General features: G+C 39.4%; 1 protein-coding gene across 1 annotated transcript; it reads left to right on the top strand.

Moving 5' to 3' along the window:
- Positions 1-190: 190 nt before the first annotated feature.
- DTD2 (D-aminoacyl-tRNA deacylase 2) lies at positions 191-14,979 on the top strand. Its single transcript, XM_037161625.2, has 3 exons — positions 191-370; positions 5,463-5,532; positions 11,661-14,979. The coding sequence occupies exons 1-3, from the start codon at positions 260-262 to the stop codon at positions 11,984-11,986; spliced, it is 507 nt and encodes a 168-aa protein (XP_037017520.2). The 5' UTR covers positions 191-259; the 3' UTR covers positions 11,987-14,979.
- The last annotated feature ends 468 nt before the right edge of the window (positions 14,980-15,447 follow it).

A 15,447-nucleotide genomic window follows, 5' to 3' on the forward strand; every position in this document is an offset into this window, starting at 1 on the left:
GACTTTTCACTCGTTTAAAAATACACACTAAGCACCTACTACAGAGGCAGGTAGGCTCTACTTACGGGTTACCGAGCTGTCTTAGAAAACCGCTTATTAGTCACCTGAGAGCGGAGCGGAGGCCCCGCCCTCAGAGGGGCGGGGCAACGAACGACCGGGTCCTCCCTCCGTCACGTGGTACGTCGTCTTCTCCGCCCTCTGAGGACACAGCCTGCGTGCGTGCCTCCTGAACGCGAGAGATTACCGCGGGGCTCGAAGCATGGCTGAAAGCGGCCGGACGCCTCAGGCCCGGGCGCTCTTGCAGCAGTGCCTGCACGCCCGGCTGCAAGTGCGCCCTGCCGAGGGGGACTCCGAGGCCCAGTGGGTGGAGGTAACGTCGACTCCGCGCTCCAGTTATCCTCCGGTGCTGGGGCGATTCTTTCCGCGTTGTGTCGGTGGCTCGTTCCTACCCCCGCCCCCCTACCCCGCGTCTTCCGGGAGTCGGCCGCGTGGCACTCTGCATGCTCTGTGGGTGGCCCGGGACTAATGGCCAGTCTGCGCAAAGCTTTCCACAATGGCCTGCCTCTCTTTGTCTCAGCCCTGCCCCACCAGCCCCACTCCTTCCTGATTTATTCCTCCAGAGAAGGAGCATGTTCCCTGCTTAGCACCTGGGGAATCTGAACTTCCGCTCACCACCTGCTTGCCAGAGCTGGGCAGACTTTAGACCTAACTGCCTCAGATCTCTGGCTTAAAAGAGCCTAAAGGCTGTGCCACGCCCTTCGCTTGCTGTGCTTGGGCGGAGCTAGTGGGTTGATTTATTGCAAATGGTCAGTTCTGTTTTGACTTGATTTCCCTGTTAAGGTTGACTGCACCTGGGTCAACAGAGAAATTAGATTTTCCAAGAAACAGTTCTTTTGGCAAGGAACTTTTAAAAGTCTGACTTATTTCCAAATAGAAATAAAGGCCACTGTTACAATAACATCGTGTTATAGAACACATTTCCTCCAAAGAGTTTAAAACGTTTACACCAATATGATTTCCTTCTACTTGCTTATTTGCCTTTTTGAGAAAACCTGCCCCCACTTTTGCAAAAACAAATAAGATGTTATTTGAGGCCCCTGACTTATTTTTGGAGTAAGATGAAATGAGGAAGAATGTTAGTTTATAATTAAGACTTTTGTAAGTCCTAGTGAATGTAGGAGCATCACATACACTCATCTTACCTGCAGAGTTTGGTCCCAGATCTAATATTCCTTAAGTCCTAGTCATTATTTTAAATACTATCCATAAACTATGATGTGGGTGATTATTCTTATACCAGAATCTGTTACCCTCTGCTAATGTGGAAATAAAAGCATAAACATTCCTATATTTCCCCTCCCCTTTTCTTTATGAAAAACTCATGTTTCTTATTTTCTTAATAGCCTTTTTTGAGATCTTGATTCCTCTTCCTTATGTTTTCTTCCTATATTTGCCATCTTCCTATATTTGCCATCTTAACTACAGAACTGCCTATTTTTATAGTTGCCTCATGGGACAGTAAATCCCAAACTTGTTAATCGTTTAGATTTCTTCCATGCCTCTTTATTTTTTTATATCCTTCATGCCACATTTCCTTAGGCAAAGTCACAAACATTTAGCAGGCTTTTAAACGATCAATCTTCATTTATAGTTTTAAAAGCTATTTTAGAGTACTTCCAGCCAAGATGGAGGCATAGGTAGATGCACTTTGCCTCTTCACACAACCAAAAGAAAGACAACAAATTTAAAAACAAAAAATAACCAGAACTGCCAGAAAATTGAACTGTATGGAAGTCTGACAACCAAGGAGTTAAGAAACATTCACTCAGACTGGTAGGAGGAGTGGAGAGGGGCAGACAGGGTGGAGATGACTCATGGCAAGGCAGCAGCTGGTAGACTGGGCGAGGCAATGGCTGGCAGAGCAGGCGGTCCCACATTTGTGTGCAGATAAACCGGGAGGAACAACTGGGAGAGAGACAGACCATGCAACCCAGGGTTCCAGTTCAGGGAAATAAATCCTCAAAACTTCTGACTAAAAAAACCTGTGAAGGTTGAGGCAGCGGGAGAAGCTCCCAGCCTCACAGGAGAGTTCGCTGGAGAGACCCACAAGGTCCTAGAATGTACACAAAACCACCCATCCAGGAATCAGTACCAGAAGGGCCCAATTTGCTTGTGGGTAGTGGGGGATGTGACTGAAAGCTGGCAAAGAGCTGAGCAAGTGGTATTGTTCCTTCTTGGACCCCCTACCCCCACATACAACGCTACAATGAAGCAATGGGGGTTGCCCCACCCTGGCAAAGGCTCTGTCATCATGTAACAGGCACACGAAGACTATATATATATATATATATATATATCAAATGAAAGAACAGATCAAAGCTCCAGAAAGAAGTAGAATTAAGTGATGAAGAGATAGCCAACCTATCAGATGCACAGTTCAAAACACTGGTAATCAGAATGCTTACAGAAATGATTGAGTATGGCCGAAAAATAGAGGAAAAAGTGAAAGGAAAATGTATAGGGCACCAGCAGCAACAGGAAGGAAACCAGAACTCAAATCAACAGTTTAGAACAGAAAGAATAAAGAAACATTCAACCAGAACAGAATGAAGAAACAGCAATTCAAAAAATGAGAGGCTTAGGAACCTCCAGAAGATCTTTAAACATTTCAACTTCTGAAACATAAGGGTGTCAGAAGGAGAAGAGGAAGAGCAAGAAATCGAAAACTTACTTAAAAACAATGAAGGAGAACATCCCCAATCTGGTAAAGGAAATAGACTTCCAGGAAGTTCGGGAAGCTCAGAGAGTCCCAAAGAAGTTGGACCCAAGGAAGCACACACCAAGGTACATCATAATTACATTAGCCAAGATTAAAGATAAGGAGAGAATCTTAAAGCAGCAAGAGAGCCCTGACTGATATAGCTCAGTGGATTGAGCATGGATGGGCCTGCAAACCAACCAAAGGATTGCAGTTCGATTCCCAGTCAGGGCACATGCCTGGGTTGCAGGCCAGTTCCCAGCAGGGGACGCACGAAAGGCAACCATACATTGATGTTTTTCTTGATGTTTCTCTCCCTCTCTCCTTCCCTTCCCCTCTAAAGGTAAATAAATAAAAATCTTTTTTTAAAAAAAAAAGCAAGAGAAAAGGAGACGGTTACCTACAAAGGAGTATCTATAAGACTGTCAACTGATTTCTCCAAAGAAACCTTGAAGGCAAGAAGGGCCTGGAAAGGAGTATTCCAAGTCCTGAAAGGCAAGGACCTACATCCAAGATCACTCTATCCAGCAAAGCTATCATTTAGAATGGAAGGGCAGATAAAGTGCATCCCAGATAAGGTCAAGTTAAAGGAGTTCATCTTCACCAAGCCCTTATTATATGAAATGTTAAAGGGACTTATCTAAGAAAAAGGTCAAAACTATGAACAGTAAAATGACAACACACTCACAACTATCAACAAAACCAAAAAAAAAGCCACAAGCAAACAACTGAAGTAGGAACAGTTTCACAGAAATAGAGATCACATGGAGGGTTATGAAAGGGATGGGGAAGAATGGAGGAAAAGGTAGATGGAATAAGAAACATAAATGGTAGGTAGAAAATTGACAGGGGAGGTTAAGAATAGTATGGGAAATGGAGAAGCCAAGAACGTATATATATGACCCATGGATATGAACTAAGGTGGGGGAATGTTGGTGGGAGGGGATGGTATAGGTCAGAAGGAAATAAAGGGGAGAAAAAAATGGGACAACTGTAAGCATAATCTATAAAATATATTTTTTAAAAAAGCTATTTCAAAGCTCTTTTACTTCTACACATGGTTAAATTAGCATAAAGAGATAGAAAGTAAATTCTCTTTCTCAAGCATCCTCTCCCCTGTTCTATTATCAAAAGTTCTATTTTAACTTTTTTTTTTAGATTTTATTTATTTATCTTTAGAGGGGAAGGGGAGGAGATAGGGAGAGAAATATCACTGTATGGTTGCCTCTCGTGTGTCCCCTGCTGGGAATTGGCCTGCAACCCAGGCTTTTGCCCTGACTGGGAATCGAACTGCAATACTCTGGTTCACAGGCCCGTGCTCAATCCACTGAGATACCCCAGCCAGGGCTATTTTAACATGTTTTAATTGTCAAAGATTTGAAGGTTGTTTTTCGTGCTTTTACTTTCCTTCATTTAGAGCAGCAGTTTTCAACCAGTAAGCTGCAAGACCTTTCACAGCATGCATGCAAGCACCTGACTGTTTAGTCTGGAGCACTGACCTCCTTTCCCTTAGATGGTCAAATTAAAAAGTGACAATAGCCATCCAGTGTGAATTAATCAAAACTATACCTTTTTCTTTTATGTCACATTGGCAGAAAATGTATTTTTTGGTATGGGGCAGAATTTTAGTAGTTTTCCTGGTAAATCAGGCATAAGAGCAGAACTGCAGTTGTATTTACATTAAACACAATGTAGGTAACACATAGCTCCTATAAGATACAGTACAACTTCAACCAACAGGTAAAAAAAAGTTCTTATTGTGTATATATAAACAGTCTATAAAGTACTTTGGGAATTAAAATATAAAATAAATTATGTTCCAGACTTTATGTTTACATACTCATTTAATGAACACATGTATAGCTCTTACTATGAACCAGGTACTATTTTAAGCACCTTACAAGTATTCAATCATTTAATCTTCATAATAGCTGTTGGACTCAAAAGGGTTAATCTATAGTATTAAAAAACTTAATGACTTACTAAGCAGCAAAATCAAACTCATTTATCAAGTGTCTTTTTTTCCCATATAGTTCCTATCCTACAGGAGCTAATAAAGAAATATCCGAGTCATTATATAAAGTAAATAAGCTTACATTCTCAGTTACAGACAACCTTGTGATGTTGAACTTAGTATCATAAATGCAATTTCCAAGGCCTAATAAATATGTTTATTTAAAGCATTTTACAGTAGCAGAAAATAATTGGAAGGTTTCTTGGAGTTTACTGAAATAAAATCAGACCCTTGTTTTCATGATCTGCAAGTAAATGAATCAGGAGGAATAGCGATGGTGTCTTCAGCCACATGAGATACCATGTGAAGTCATTTGGTGTTGAGTAAATGGTGCCCTGCAAAGTAAATGTTTCTCGGTCTGTCAGCCTTACTATGAGGAGGGCAGGAAGCTAGTTCACAGTCTAAGGATATTGATTAGGAGTAAATGTTTGAAGGTAAAACCTGTGGCCTCCACTGCTCTTGGCTGTATTTTAAACTTAATTTTTGAAAGAAATGATAATTGAGGAGATTGAATATTGGGAAAGACTTTGTTTTCACACATATTTAAGAAATCAATATTGTAAAAACTTAACTCTCTTCCTTTGCCTTTAACCTTTGCATCTGTAGCAGTTGTGAGATTTTATGCATTTACCTTTGTGTCTCTACATAGAAGTTTTTTTTCTAATCTGAGTTTACTGTGATTTATCCCAGGTCCAGAAAGGATTGGTGATCTATGTGTGCTTTTTCAAGGGAGCTGATAAGGAACTTCTTCCCAAAATGGGTATGTGTTTGATGTTTCTTTTTTGAGTGAGATTGTGTAGCAGTAGGAGGTAAATTTTCAGAAGGGGTAAGTTGTAAATGACTTACAGTTGTTGACTTTAGCTATTTGCCTGTTCCAAAGTTTAAGGTAAACAAGTATGGTAGAATTCTTTTAAAATATCTGCAGCATTTCAGGTGGCTTATAGAATGGTTTAAAAGAGTGTATACACACACAACACACTGAGATTAAGACAAGGATACAGAAAATTATTGGAAGCAGGGTGGCCACATAGGGAGAAACAGATGCTGCATTTCTTAATATAGTTTTCTTATCTCCCAGAGTCCATAACAGGGACACGTAGGTGACACTGGATGTATAAGATGTGGGCCCCTTCAAATCTGGACAGCTCAAGTTGGCATCATTATCATGCAATAATTTACATTAACCCGTTATGTATTTCTTGGTAGGAAATGTGTGTGTATATATATGGTTCCCCTGATTCTTGAACCAAGCTTAGTGACATCACATCCACGCCTCATCCGGGGATAGAGAAAGCATCTTTGAACAATAATTTACCTGTCTACAGCTTTCCAGTGTACTGGATAGTCCATAGCATTGCACATTCCTTGTGATGATTACACAGGTATCAGATATACCATATTAAACCATAACTGTCTCAAGATAGTATATAGTATTTGATATAATAATCACATCCTCCAAAAAGCCCACGATAATGGTTCTATCCATAAAATTGGGGATAGGTTATGCCTCGGCCCGTGAGGCAGTCAACGGGGTCCGCCGATATACCTGTAACGGATGAAGGGGGATGGGACAGGAGGCGCGAAGAATGGCAGCAAGACAAAGGATTCTGATCAAGCTGCAAACTTTATTTTTCCGAACTGGGTATATATATAGGGGGGAGGGAGAGGAAGGAGATTAGGTTGCTTGCTATTGGCTAGCTTGAGACAAAGAAGGGCCCGCTTATTGATTACTTGGGTGCAACCAGTACTCGTGGACACCTTATGTGCCTGTAGCTGATTGGCTTGTGGAGCGCGTGCACACCTCATGTACCTGTAGCCGATTGGCTTTGTGGAGCGCACAGGTTCCTGTAATCAATGCAATGTTTTTAGCTAGAAGCCAGGTGTAAGGTTCCCAACAAGGTTAATATAGGACAGTAGCCAATAGTTTGATTAATAAGATATAAATTAGACAAGTGGGTAGTTGAATCATGCAGAAAATAACCTAAAAGAGCTTAAAGTAGTGGAACTCAAGGTAAATAGCCCAGTGAAGAACAGTGTAGACTACTCTTCCTGAAACTGGCCATAGGTGACCTCTGAAAATGGTTGGCTATCACTTGACCCAGAAAACCCCACAAAATCATGCAAATCAGGAGGTTCAAATCTTTGTGTTCACTTTAAGAACACTCATGAAACTGCCCAGGCCATCAAAGATAGGCATATTCGAAAAGCCACCAAATATCTGAAAGATGTCACTATAAAGAAGCAGTGTGTCCCATTCCATTGGTACAGTAGTGGAGGTCGTAGGTGTGCCCAGGCCAAAAAGTGGGGCTAGACACAGGGTCAGTGGCCCAAAGAGAGTGCTGAATTTTTTCTACATATGCTTTAAAATGCAGAGAGTAACTGAACTTAAGGGTTTAGTTGTAGATTCTCTGGTCATTGAGCACATCCAGGCGAACAAAGCTCCCAAGATGTGGTATAGTACTTACAGAGCCCATGGGTGGATTAACCCACACATGAACCTGCCCTGCTGCATTGAGAGGATACTTACTAAAAAAAAAAAGGCAGATTGTTCCAATTGTTTCTAAACCAGAAGAGGAGGTTGCACAGAAGAAAATATCCCAGAAGCAACTGAAGAAACAAAAAACAAAAGTTTATGGCCCAGCATAAAATAAATACTAATCCAGCATAAAAGAAATACTAATATGAGTGAAGGAAGGAATGAATGAATGAACGAACGAACAGCATAGACTAAAGGCTAAAACTCCTAGAGGGAACGTTATGCTGAGACATGGAACATCTTTGACAGTTTGTCCAAGGAAGAAAAATAGGCTTACAAAGGGACCTACGGTAGGTGAGGAGGGAAAGCAAGTAACTATAATGGATTAAAATTTGAATCTGGGGGGAATAGGGAGTTTAGAGAAAGTGAAATGAGGGCTCCTGTGCGTAGGATTACTTATCAGCACTTAATGCTTGGGAATTGGACATGCTGTTCATTTTTCTGAGTTAATATTTTTGCTTTGAATTCAATCTGTATTAACCATAAAACAGTTTAGTAGAAATCTTCAATAACAGAAAGAGAATCTTTGTCATTGTGATTTAAGACTGACTTAAATGGTTTTATATATTCTTAAATGGATCTCAGTCATAAGATGAAATGAACCAACCACGTAAGCTGCATTGTGTTTTATAGTAATTAAATCCTGTGTGCTTCCAAAACTGTCTTCCTGAGTTCACTTTGAATACATGTATAAATTGTGGTGAATTAAAAACACTGAGGAGGTTCACCTTAACTCTTTTTTTCTCTTTTTTAAAGTTATATTTTATTGCTTATGCTATTACACTTGTCCCAGTTTTTCCCCTCCCACCCAGTCCCTCAGGCAGGCAAGCAAGCAAGCCCCATGCCGTTGCGCATGTCCATGGGTCATGCATATATGGTCTCTGGCCACTCTGTTCCCAATGCTGTACTTTACATCCCCATGACTATTCTGTAACTGTTGGGAACCGCTCTGCCTGGTTTCAGGAATTGTAACTGCTCCCCATGGATAAGGCTGAGTGAGCCACTAAGGAGACAAAGCTTGTCTCTGGCAGCAACACTGCTTCTGCTTCATCCTCAGCCCCCAATGCTTGGTCGGTTAGTCTATGACAAGTAAGACCCCTCAGAGGCAGGGCAACCTAAGCCAGACACAATCACTTGGGAGGCCCTCAAGGAAGGACTCAGGGGGCTGCAACAAAGAGGGAGTGGTGGACCCTTGCCCCCCCAGCCACTCCGAAATAGCCCAAGTCCCCATTTCCGTCTGGGAGAAGCACTTCCTGGCTCTAATCCACTTAAGGCTGAAAACCTATGATGGTGAAGGCTGTGCAGCCCCTTGCTGGCTAGAGCGGGACCTGGGGTGATGGGGCATAAGAAAGAATTCGTAAAGTCCTGTGAAGCCTGCTTTGCTAAGAGTGCTTTCATTCATATGATAAGGGTCCAAGCAGGAAATGAGTATGTCTCCCAAAGTTTTGCAACCCACCTTACCTGACAGACACTGACTCAGACTAAGCCCTCAGATTTTTTTGAAATGTTAGCTACTGTTTGATCCTTGCCACCTGTATTCCTGTGTATTACAACCCAATAACAGTCCCTGGAGGAAGGGGCTCCTGGCTTTTCTCCTCTGAGAGATTGGCCACCTCTCCTCCCCAAGCAGATCATGTCTTGGTAGTTTCACTTTCATCCATGGTGGACAGGGGGGCTTTGCGGACAGAGTTGCCCCCACATGTAACTACCAATTTATACTTCTTAATCCCTTCACCCTTTTCACCCAGCCACTCACCACCACCCCTCCATTCTGGCAACCATCAGTCTCTGTATCTATGATTATGATTCTGTTTCACCTTACCTCTTAATGCATAGTCTAACATAAAGCTTTATATGTCATGTTTCTCAGTTAAGGACTGTGACTTTAAGAATCACATTCTGCTGGTGTCAGTTATAAACAAGATAAGTCCCTCTATTATGGATAGCACCAGCTTGTACTTCTCTCTGTTTCAGAAGGCAAAGTAAGCCAGTATGATGGGATTCTCTTAAACCCCACCTCATACTAATTACATGAATTCTGATCTTTTCCAGTCAAATCATGTGCCCTTGGGAACCTAAAAACCAGTTACCCATAAAGTCTAAAATAGCATGGCTAATATGCAGATGTTCTGCATCTTCCTCAATTCATCTTCAGTATAATTGGAGTGAAATCCAGGGATCTGTCAGAAGTTAACTTCCCATATATATCATAGAGAATGCTGATTGATAACCTGTCTTAGAATCTTTGAGTTTCCAACATGCCATTCATTCATTATCTCATTTTAATTCTACTTATTGACAATTTGTATTTACGTTACATTTACTTCTGCATACTGATATTTATATACCAACAGCATTAATTGAATTCTCAGTCATAACCTATAGAGGGAGTTGTATGGAAGTATAATAAATTGTGCTCTGGCCCATTATTCCAAAATCACCTTTCTACTCTGTTACTGGCCTGAGGCTTAGATAGCTAGATCGTGAGTTCCATTGAGATGAAGTGCTCTGGAGAGTTACTATTTCCTTGGAAGCAATGAATAAGGAGGACTCCTGGCTATATAGCCAAGTCCTATTTGTAATAGAGAATACTAGAGACATTTTTAAAAATATTTTTAAAATTTACTTTTAGAGACGGGGAAGGGAAAGAGAGAAACATCACTGTGTGGTTGCCTCTCACACAACCCCCTACTGGGGACCTGGCCTGCAACGCAGGCATGTGCCCTCGCTGGGAATCAAACTGGCGACCCTTTGGTTCTCAAGCCAGCACTCAATCTACTGAGCCACACCAGCCAGGGTGAGATGTTTTCAAATAGATATTAGTTAAGTGAAAATTGATAGTGTATAGCTCAGGAATTCATTGGATGGTCACCTTGGCAGTTTTACCAGGTTGATTCCCTGAGTTGTAGAGTGGGGCAACCATACCGAATCCTTACTGTAGTTTTACAGACCCTGTGACAATTGAAACCATTGACTACCCCTCCAGAAAGCTTACCTTTCCAAGCCTAAGTATTGGGCAGGAGTGTAAGGTGTATATAGTTTATGTTACCATTTGTTTTCTCAGGACTATTGTTTACAAGCAGAAGCTAGTTATACATTATAGAGGTAGAAAGAGCCTCAAGCTATTTACATTAGGCATTTCTTTTGATTATTGTTTTGAAAATGGCTAATGTTGAGATGCAAAGGTTTTCTAAGTCTAGATATTTTGGTAGACATCAATATTTACGGTGATTTTGATATGTATTAGATATGAGTATTAATTTCATAAGTACCATAAAAATAATACTATTGTATGTTCATGAAGATATCACTAACTCTAAACATTTGGATTCACTTTTTCAGTTGTAACAATGAATTTCTTTTTTTTTTCAATTCACCAAGATTTACTGAGTACCTACTATATATGTGCAAAGCTGGATGTTGACAAAATATGCATAAAAAAGGAAGATTCGATTCAATTTAACAAGCATCTGTTATGTGTAAGCGGCTAAAATTTGGCTTCTGCCTTCATGTCGTACTAGTGGGAGAGCAGCATGGCAAGATCAGGATCTGTAGATAAAAATCTAGCACAGTAAAAAAAATTGGTTGAAATTCTCCAGGTTCATTTTTGTTTGGCTGGGATGTCTACTTCCAGAATGAAAGTTACTGCTTTTATTTTCATAATGTTTTATTGTTTATACTATTACAACTGTCCCAGTATTTCCCCCCAAGTAACAATGAATTTCTGGTAATTCTCGCTTTCACCTTTACTCTTCTTCCGTGGGTTATATTTGTCTGTATTAATAGTGCCTTTGAGATGATAAAATTATAAAACCAGCTGGTTTATAATGGGATTGAACCTGGTACCTTTGTCTCAGAACTCTAGGCAACTAAGTTTAAAATAATAAAAATGCACTTAGATTTTTATTTAATATTCTTTGTTATGAAGTAGAATTTGGTGTTAGGAGGATTTATCTCAGTTTTTTTCTAATGGTTTTGCTTATGAAATGTAAAAAGGAACAAGAAGGCAAAATCTTCCTATGTATCCCCTGGGGCAACAATATTTTCAGGTTTTGGTTGACAGTTCATTTGGTCCTTTCCAGATAAATTACTCATTAGGCAGTCCTAGCTGCCACATCACATTTAAAGCATTATGCCATTTTCTGCATGAAATTTGCCTTAATTTCATGCTTAGATCATTCAGCTTAGTGAAGCCGTTTTTAAGATCTAAATAGAGACTTTGAGTAAAAAGCATGAGCTGACAAACTGGGTTTTTAAGTATGAGATCTTCCGACTTGAAAATTGTTGGTTTTCTTTATTTTTTTCTTCGTTTGTTTTTCACTTCCAAATGTTTCCCTTTCTTCCCCACCCAGTTAATACACTGTTAAATGTGAAATTAAGTGAAACAGAAAATGGCAAGCACGTCTCTGTATTGGATCTACCTGGCAACATTCTGATTATCCCTCAAGCCACCCTTGGGGGCAGAGTAAAAGGAAGAAACATGCAGTATCACTCTAACTCTGGAAAAGAAGAAGGGTTAGAACTTTATTCCCAATTTGTGACTCTATGTGAAAAAGAATTAGCTGCTAACAGCAAGTGTGCGGAAGCTGGAGTTGTGGTGGAACATGGCACTTATGGGAACAGGCAAGTGTTAAAGCTGGATACCAATGGACCATTCACACACCTGATTGAGTTTTGAAAAATTAAGTTGCTTTCTACAACTGTTCCTGGTATAAAATGACCTGGACTATCTTAGATCCCCCCACCCTCACCCCCCGCTGCCACCCCTTCTTCGTGAATAAACTGATCTGCAGCATTTTTAGACAAGAAATCTTGGGTCCCATTCATAACTCTGCAGCCTGCTAATTGAATGATCTTGCTTTGCTAGTCACGTAAAGTCTGGACCTCAGTCATTAATCATTCTGCTTTTCCCTACACTTTGACTTGAAATTTTGAGAAATGCTTTCTATTTACTTCATGGTCATTGTGGAAATGTTTTTAGAGAACTGTATTTTAAGTATTTTGCAATGAAGAGTTTTGGGCAATCAAGAAAAATACATTTCAAAAAGAAGAATATATTTCTTGTACCCTTAAATTTATGTAGTGTGTAAGAAAAATAACAAAATTGGGGAAATCTAGCACAAACCAATTGTAGTTTTGTTTTTACTATTCAGTTTTCTATATTTTGAATGAAAGACTGAAATTTATTATTCCTTTTAATATCTATGAAAATGTAATATGGAAATGTTACTGTGTACTATATTACTTTCCAAGCATATCCAAATATTTTAAAATTATTTTAAGAATGTTTAGTTGACATGGAACAGCTATGAGGTAGTAAAAGTTGTTTTTATTTAATATACCAATGGGTTAGTATTCTATTTCTCAGTTTTTTACCAAAACAATGTATGTCTCATATTTTGTCTTCCCTTTTTTTCCCACTCCAACCAACTGAGCCACTCAGCCAGGGCTGTCCTTTGCTTTTAAAAGTTACTGCTTCAAGAAACTAGTGTTAGTGTATATGGTAATGTTTTTAGGAAGTTCCTTTGTTGTTGAGTTAGATAGGGAAGAAAAAGCGAAGCCTTTCTACTGCAATTATTTGCAAACAAGGTCACTTGTTCATTTTCATATTATCTACTTAATGATTTGAAGGCAGCTTAATTTTTTCTGTTAGTGAACTTGCCTGTTGCCCACCCCCCACCTCAAAATTTATATGTTGAAGTCACCGACAGGATGGTATTTAGAGATGGGGCCCTTTGAAAGTAATTACGGTTAATGAGGTCATGGGAGTGGCGTCTTCATAATGGGATTAGCATCCTCATAAGAAGAAACACCAGGAGCTTGCTCACTGTCTCCCTCCGGGTGAGGATACAGTGAGGAGGGGCCACTTACCAGCCAGGAAAAGAACCCTGACCAGAAACTAACCTGCTGCCACCTTGATCTCAAACGTCTAACCACCAGGACTCTGAGAACATAAATTTCTGTTTAAGCCACCTAGTTTATAGTATTTTGTTACGACAGCCCAAGCTGAGATAGTGACAAAAGATAGCTAGTCGAGTGAACTTTTTTCAAAGGTAGGAGAGGAAGATGTGTAAAAAAAAAATGAAATAATAAATGAATCAATAAAATGTTAAAGTCATTTTTTTGCAAACCCCTCTGACATAATTTAAAAAGATATTTTGCTGCCCTGTCTGGGTATCTCATTTGGTTGGAGTGTCATCCCAATATGCCAAGGTTGCAAGTTCAGTCCCTGGTCAGGGCACATACAGGTGAGTGGATGGATAGGTGGAGTAACAGGTCAGTATTTCTCTCTCTTTCTCTAAAGTCAATAAATAAAAATTAAAAAAATAAAAATAAAAAGATTTTTCTTATGTGGTTTTAATTTGCATCTCTCTGATGATTAATGACATTGAGCATTTTTTCATAGGTCTGTTGGCTACCCGCATGCCCTCTTTGAAGAAGTGTCTTTTCGGGTCCTTTACCCAGTTCTTAATTGGGTTTTTTGTCTTGGTGTTGAGTTGCATAAGGTCTTTATATATTTTGAAAATTAAACTCTTATCAGATATATCATCGGCAAATATGTTCTCCCATTCAGTGGGTTCCCTTTTCATTTTGTTGATGGTTTCTTTTGCTGTGTAAAAACTTTTTAGTTTGATGTAGTCCTGTTTGTTTATTTTTGCCTTATTTCACTTGTTCAAGGACATATATCAGCAAAAGTATTGCTGTGAGAAAGGTCTGAAATTTTATTGCTTAAGTTTTCTTCTAGGATTTTTATGGTTTCAAAATTTACATTTAAGTCTTTAATCCAATTTTAGTTTATTGTGGGAAATGGTGTAAGTTGGTGGTCTGGTTTCATTTTTTGGCATGGTATCTGTCCAATTTTCTTAACATCATTTGTCAAAATGACTGTCATCAATAAATCAACAAATACAGAATCTAAAGAACTTGTGACACATGGACATGAACTAAAGGGGAATGAGGGGAGTGGGTATGCAGGGTAGAGGGGAATGAAGGGGGAAATGGGACAACTGTAATGGCATAATCAATAAAACATTTTTAAAAAATAAAAAATAAATCAACAAACAAGTGCTGGCGAGGATGTGGAAAAAAGAGAACCCTGGTGTCTTGTTGGTGGGAATGCAGACTGGTGCAGCCACTGTAGAAAACTAAATATAGAGTTTTCTCAAAAAATTAAAAATCAGATGCCTTTTAACTGAGCAAACACGCTTTTGGTGATACATCTGAAGAAACCTGAAACACTAATTTGAAAGAACATGTGCATATGCATCCCTGTGTTCTTTGCAGCATTATTTGCAGTAACCAAGATCTCAAAGCAGCCTAAGTGCCCATGAGTAGATGAGTGGATAAAATAGCTGTGGTACATTTATACATTGGATTACTACATGGCCATCAAAAAAAGGAATGTTGGAAAGATCTGGAGATTATAATGCTAAGTGAAATAATCCTGTCAGAGAAAGAAATACCATATGACCTCACTTATGTGTGGAATGTAATGAACAGAATAAACCGACAAGCAAAACAGAAACAGAGGCATGGATACATGGAACAGACTGACAGCTGTAGGAGGGGATAGGCTTGGATGGAAGAAGGCTGTTGAAGGCCTGGATGGAAGAAGAGGAAGGGATTAAACAAATGAACACAAAGACAACACTGTAGTGATAGCTAGAGAGAAATGGGTGTGGGGGTAGGTGGAGGTGGGGAAAGGGGGGATAAATGGGGACAGAAGGAGACTTCACTTTTGCCTGTATGCACAGAATGAATGCAGTGTGCAGATGATGTTTTGTTGGGTTGTACACTTGAAACCTGCATGAATTTGTGAACCAATGTCACCCCATTAAATTAAATTTAAAAATAAAGAAATTATAAGGATAAAGATAAATTATTTTAAAGAGTAAAAAGTAAAAACCAAATAATTCTAATTACCAAAAAGATGAAGGGATTAACTAGAATAAACTTAAGTAAATGCTGAAAATTCGTAGTCTTGTTATTTCTTTAAGTCTGTATTCCTAAGATACTTTAAATTTTTATCACAAAAAATCATATTTTTTTTATATTCTTCCTGTACTATTTTAGAAGTTGAGAATCAATATCTGGCTTGGTAATGAACTCTTGTCCTTAACTTTTGCTGTATTGATTCAC

This window comes from Artibeus jamaicensis, unplaced genomic scaffold (genome assembly GCF_021234435.1).
Source record: "Artibeus jamaicensis isolate MK-2021 breed Jamaican fruit bat unplaced genomic scaffold, CSHL_Jam_final contig_588, whole genome shotgun sequence".
Lineage (NCBI taxonomy): Eukaryota > Metazoa > Chordata > Mammalia > Chiroptera > Phyllostomidae > Artibeus > Artibeus jamaicensis.

Coding starts and splice junctions, on each gene's coding strand:
- DTD2 (XM_037161625.2), top strand. CDS start 260: ATGGCTGAAAGCGGCCGGACGCCTCAGGCCCGGGCGCTCTTGCAGCAG. Junction 371..5,462: donor CCGAGGCCCAGTGGGTGGAG/GTAACGTCGACT, acceptor GATTTATCCCAG/GTCCAGAAAGGATTGGTGAT. Junction 5,533..11,660: donor GGAACTTCTTCCCAAAATGG/GTATGTGTTTGA, acceptor TTCCCCACCCAG/TTAATACACTGTTAAATGTG.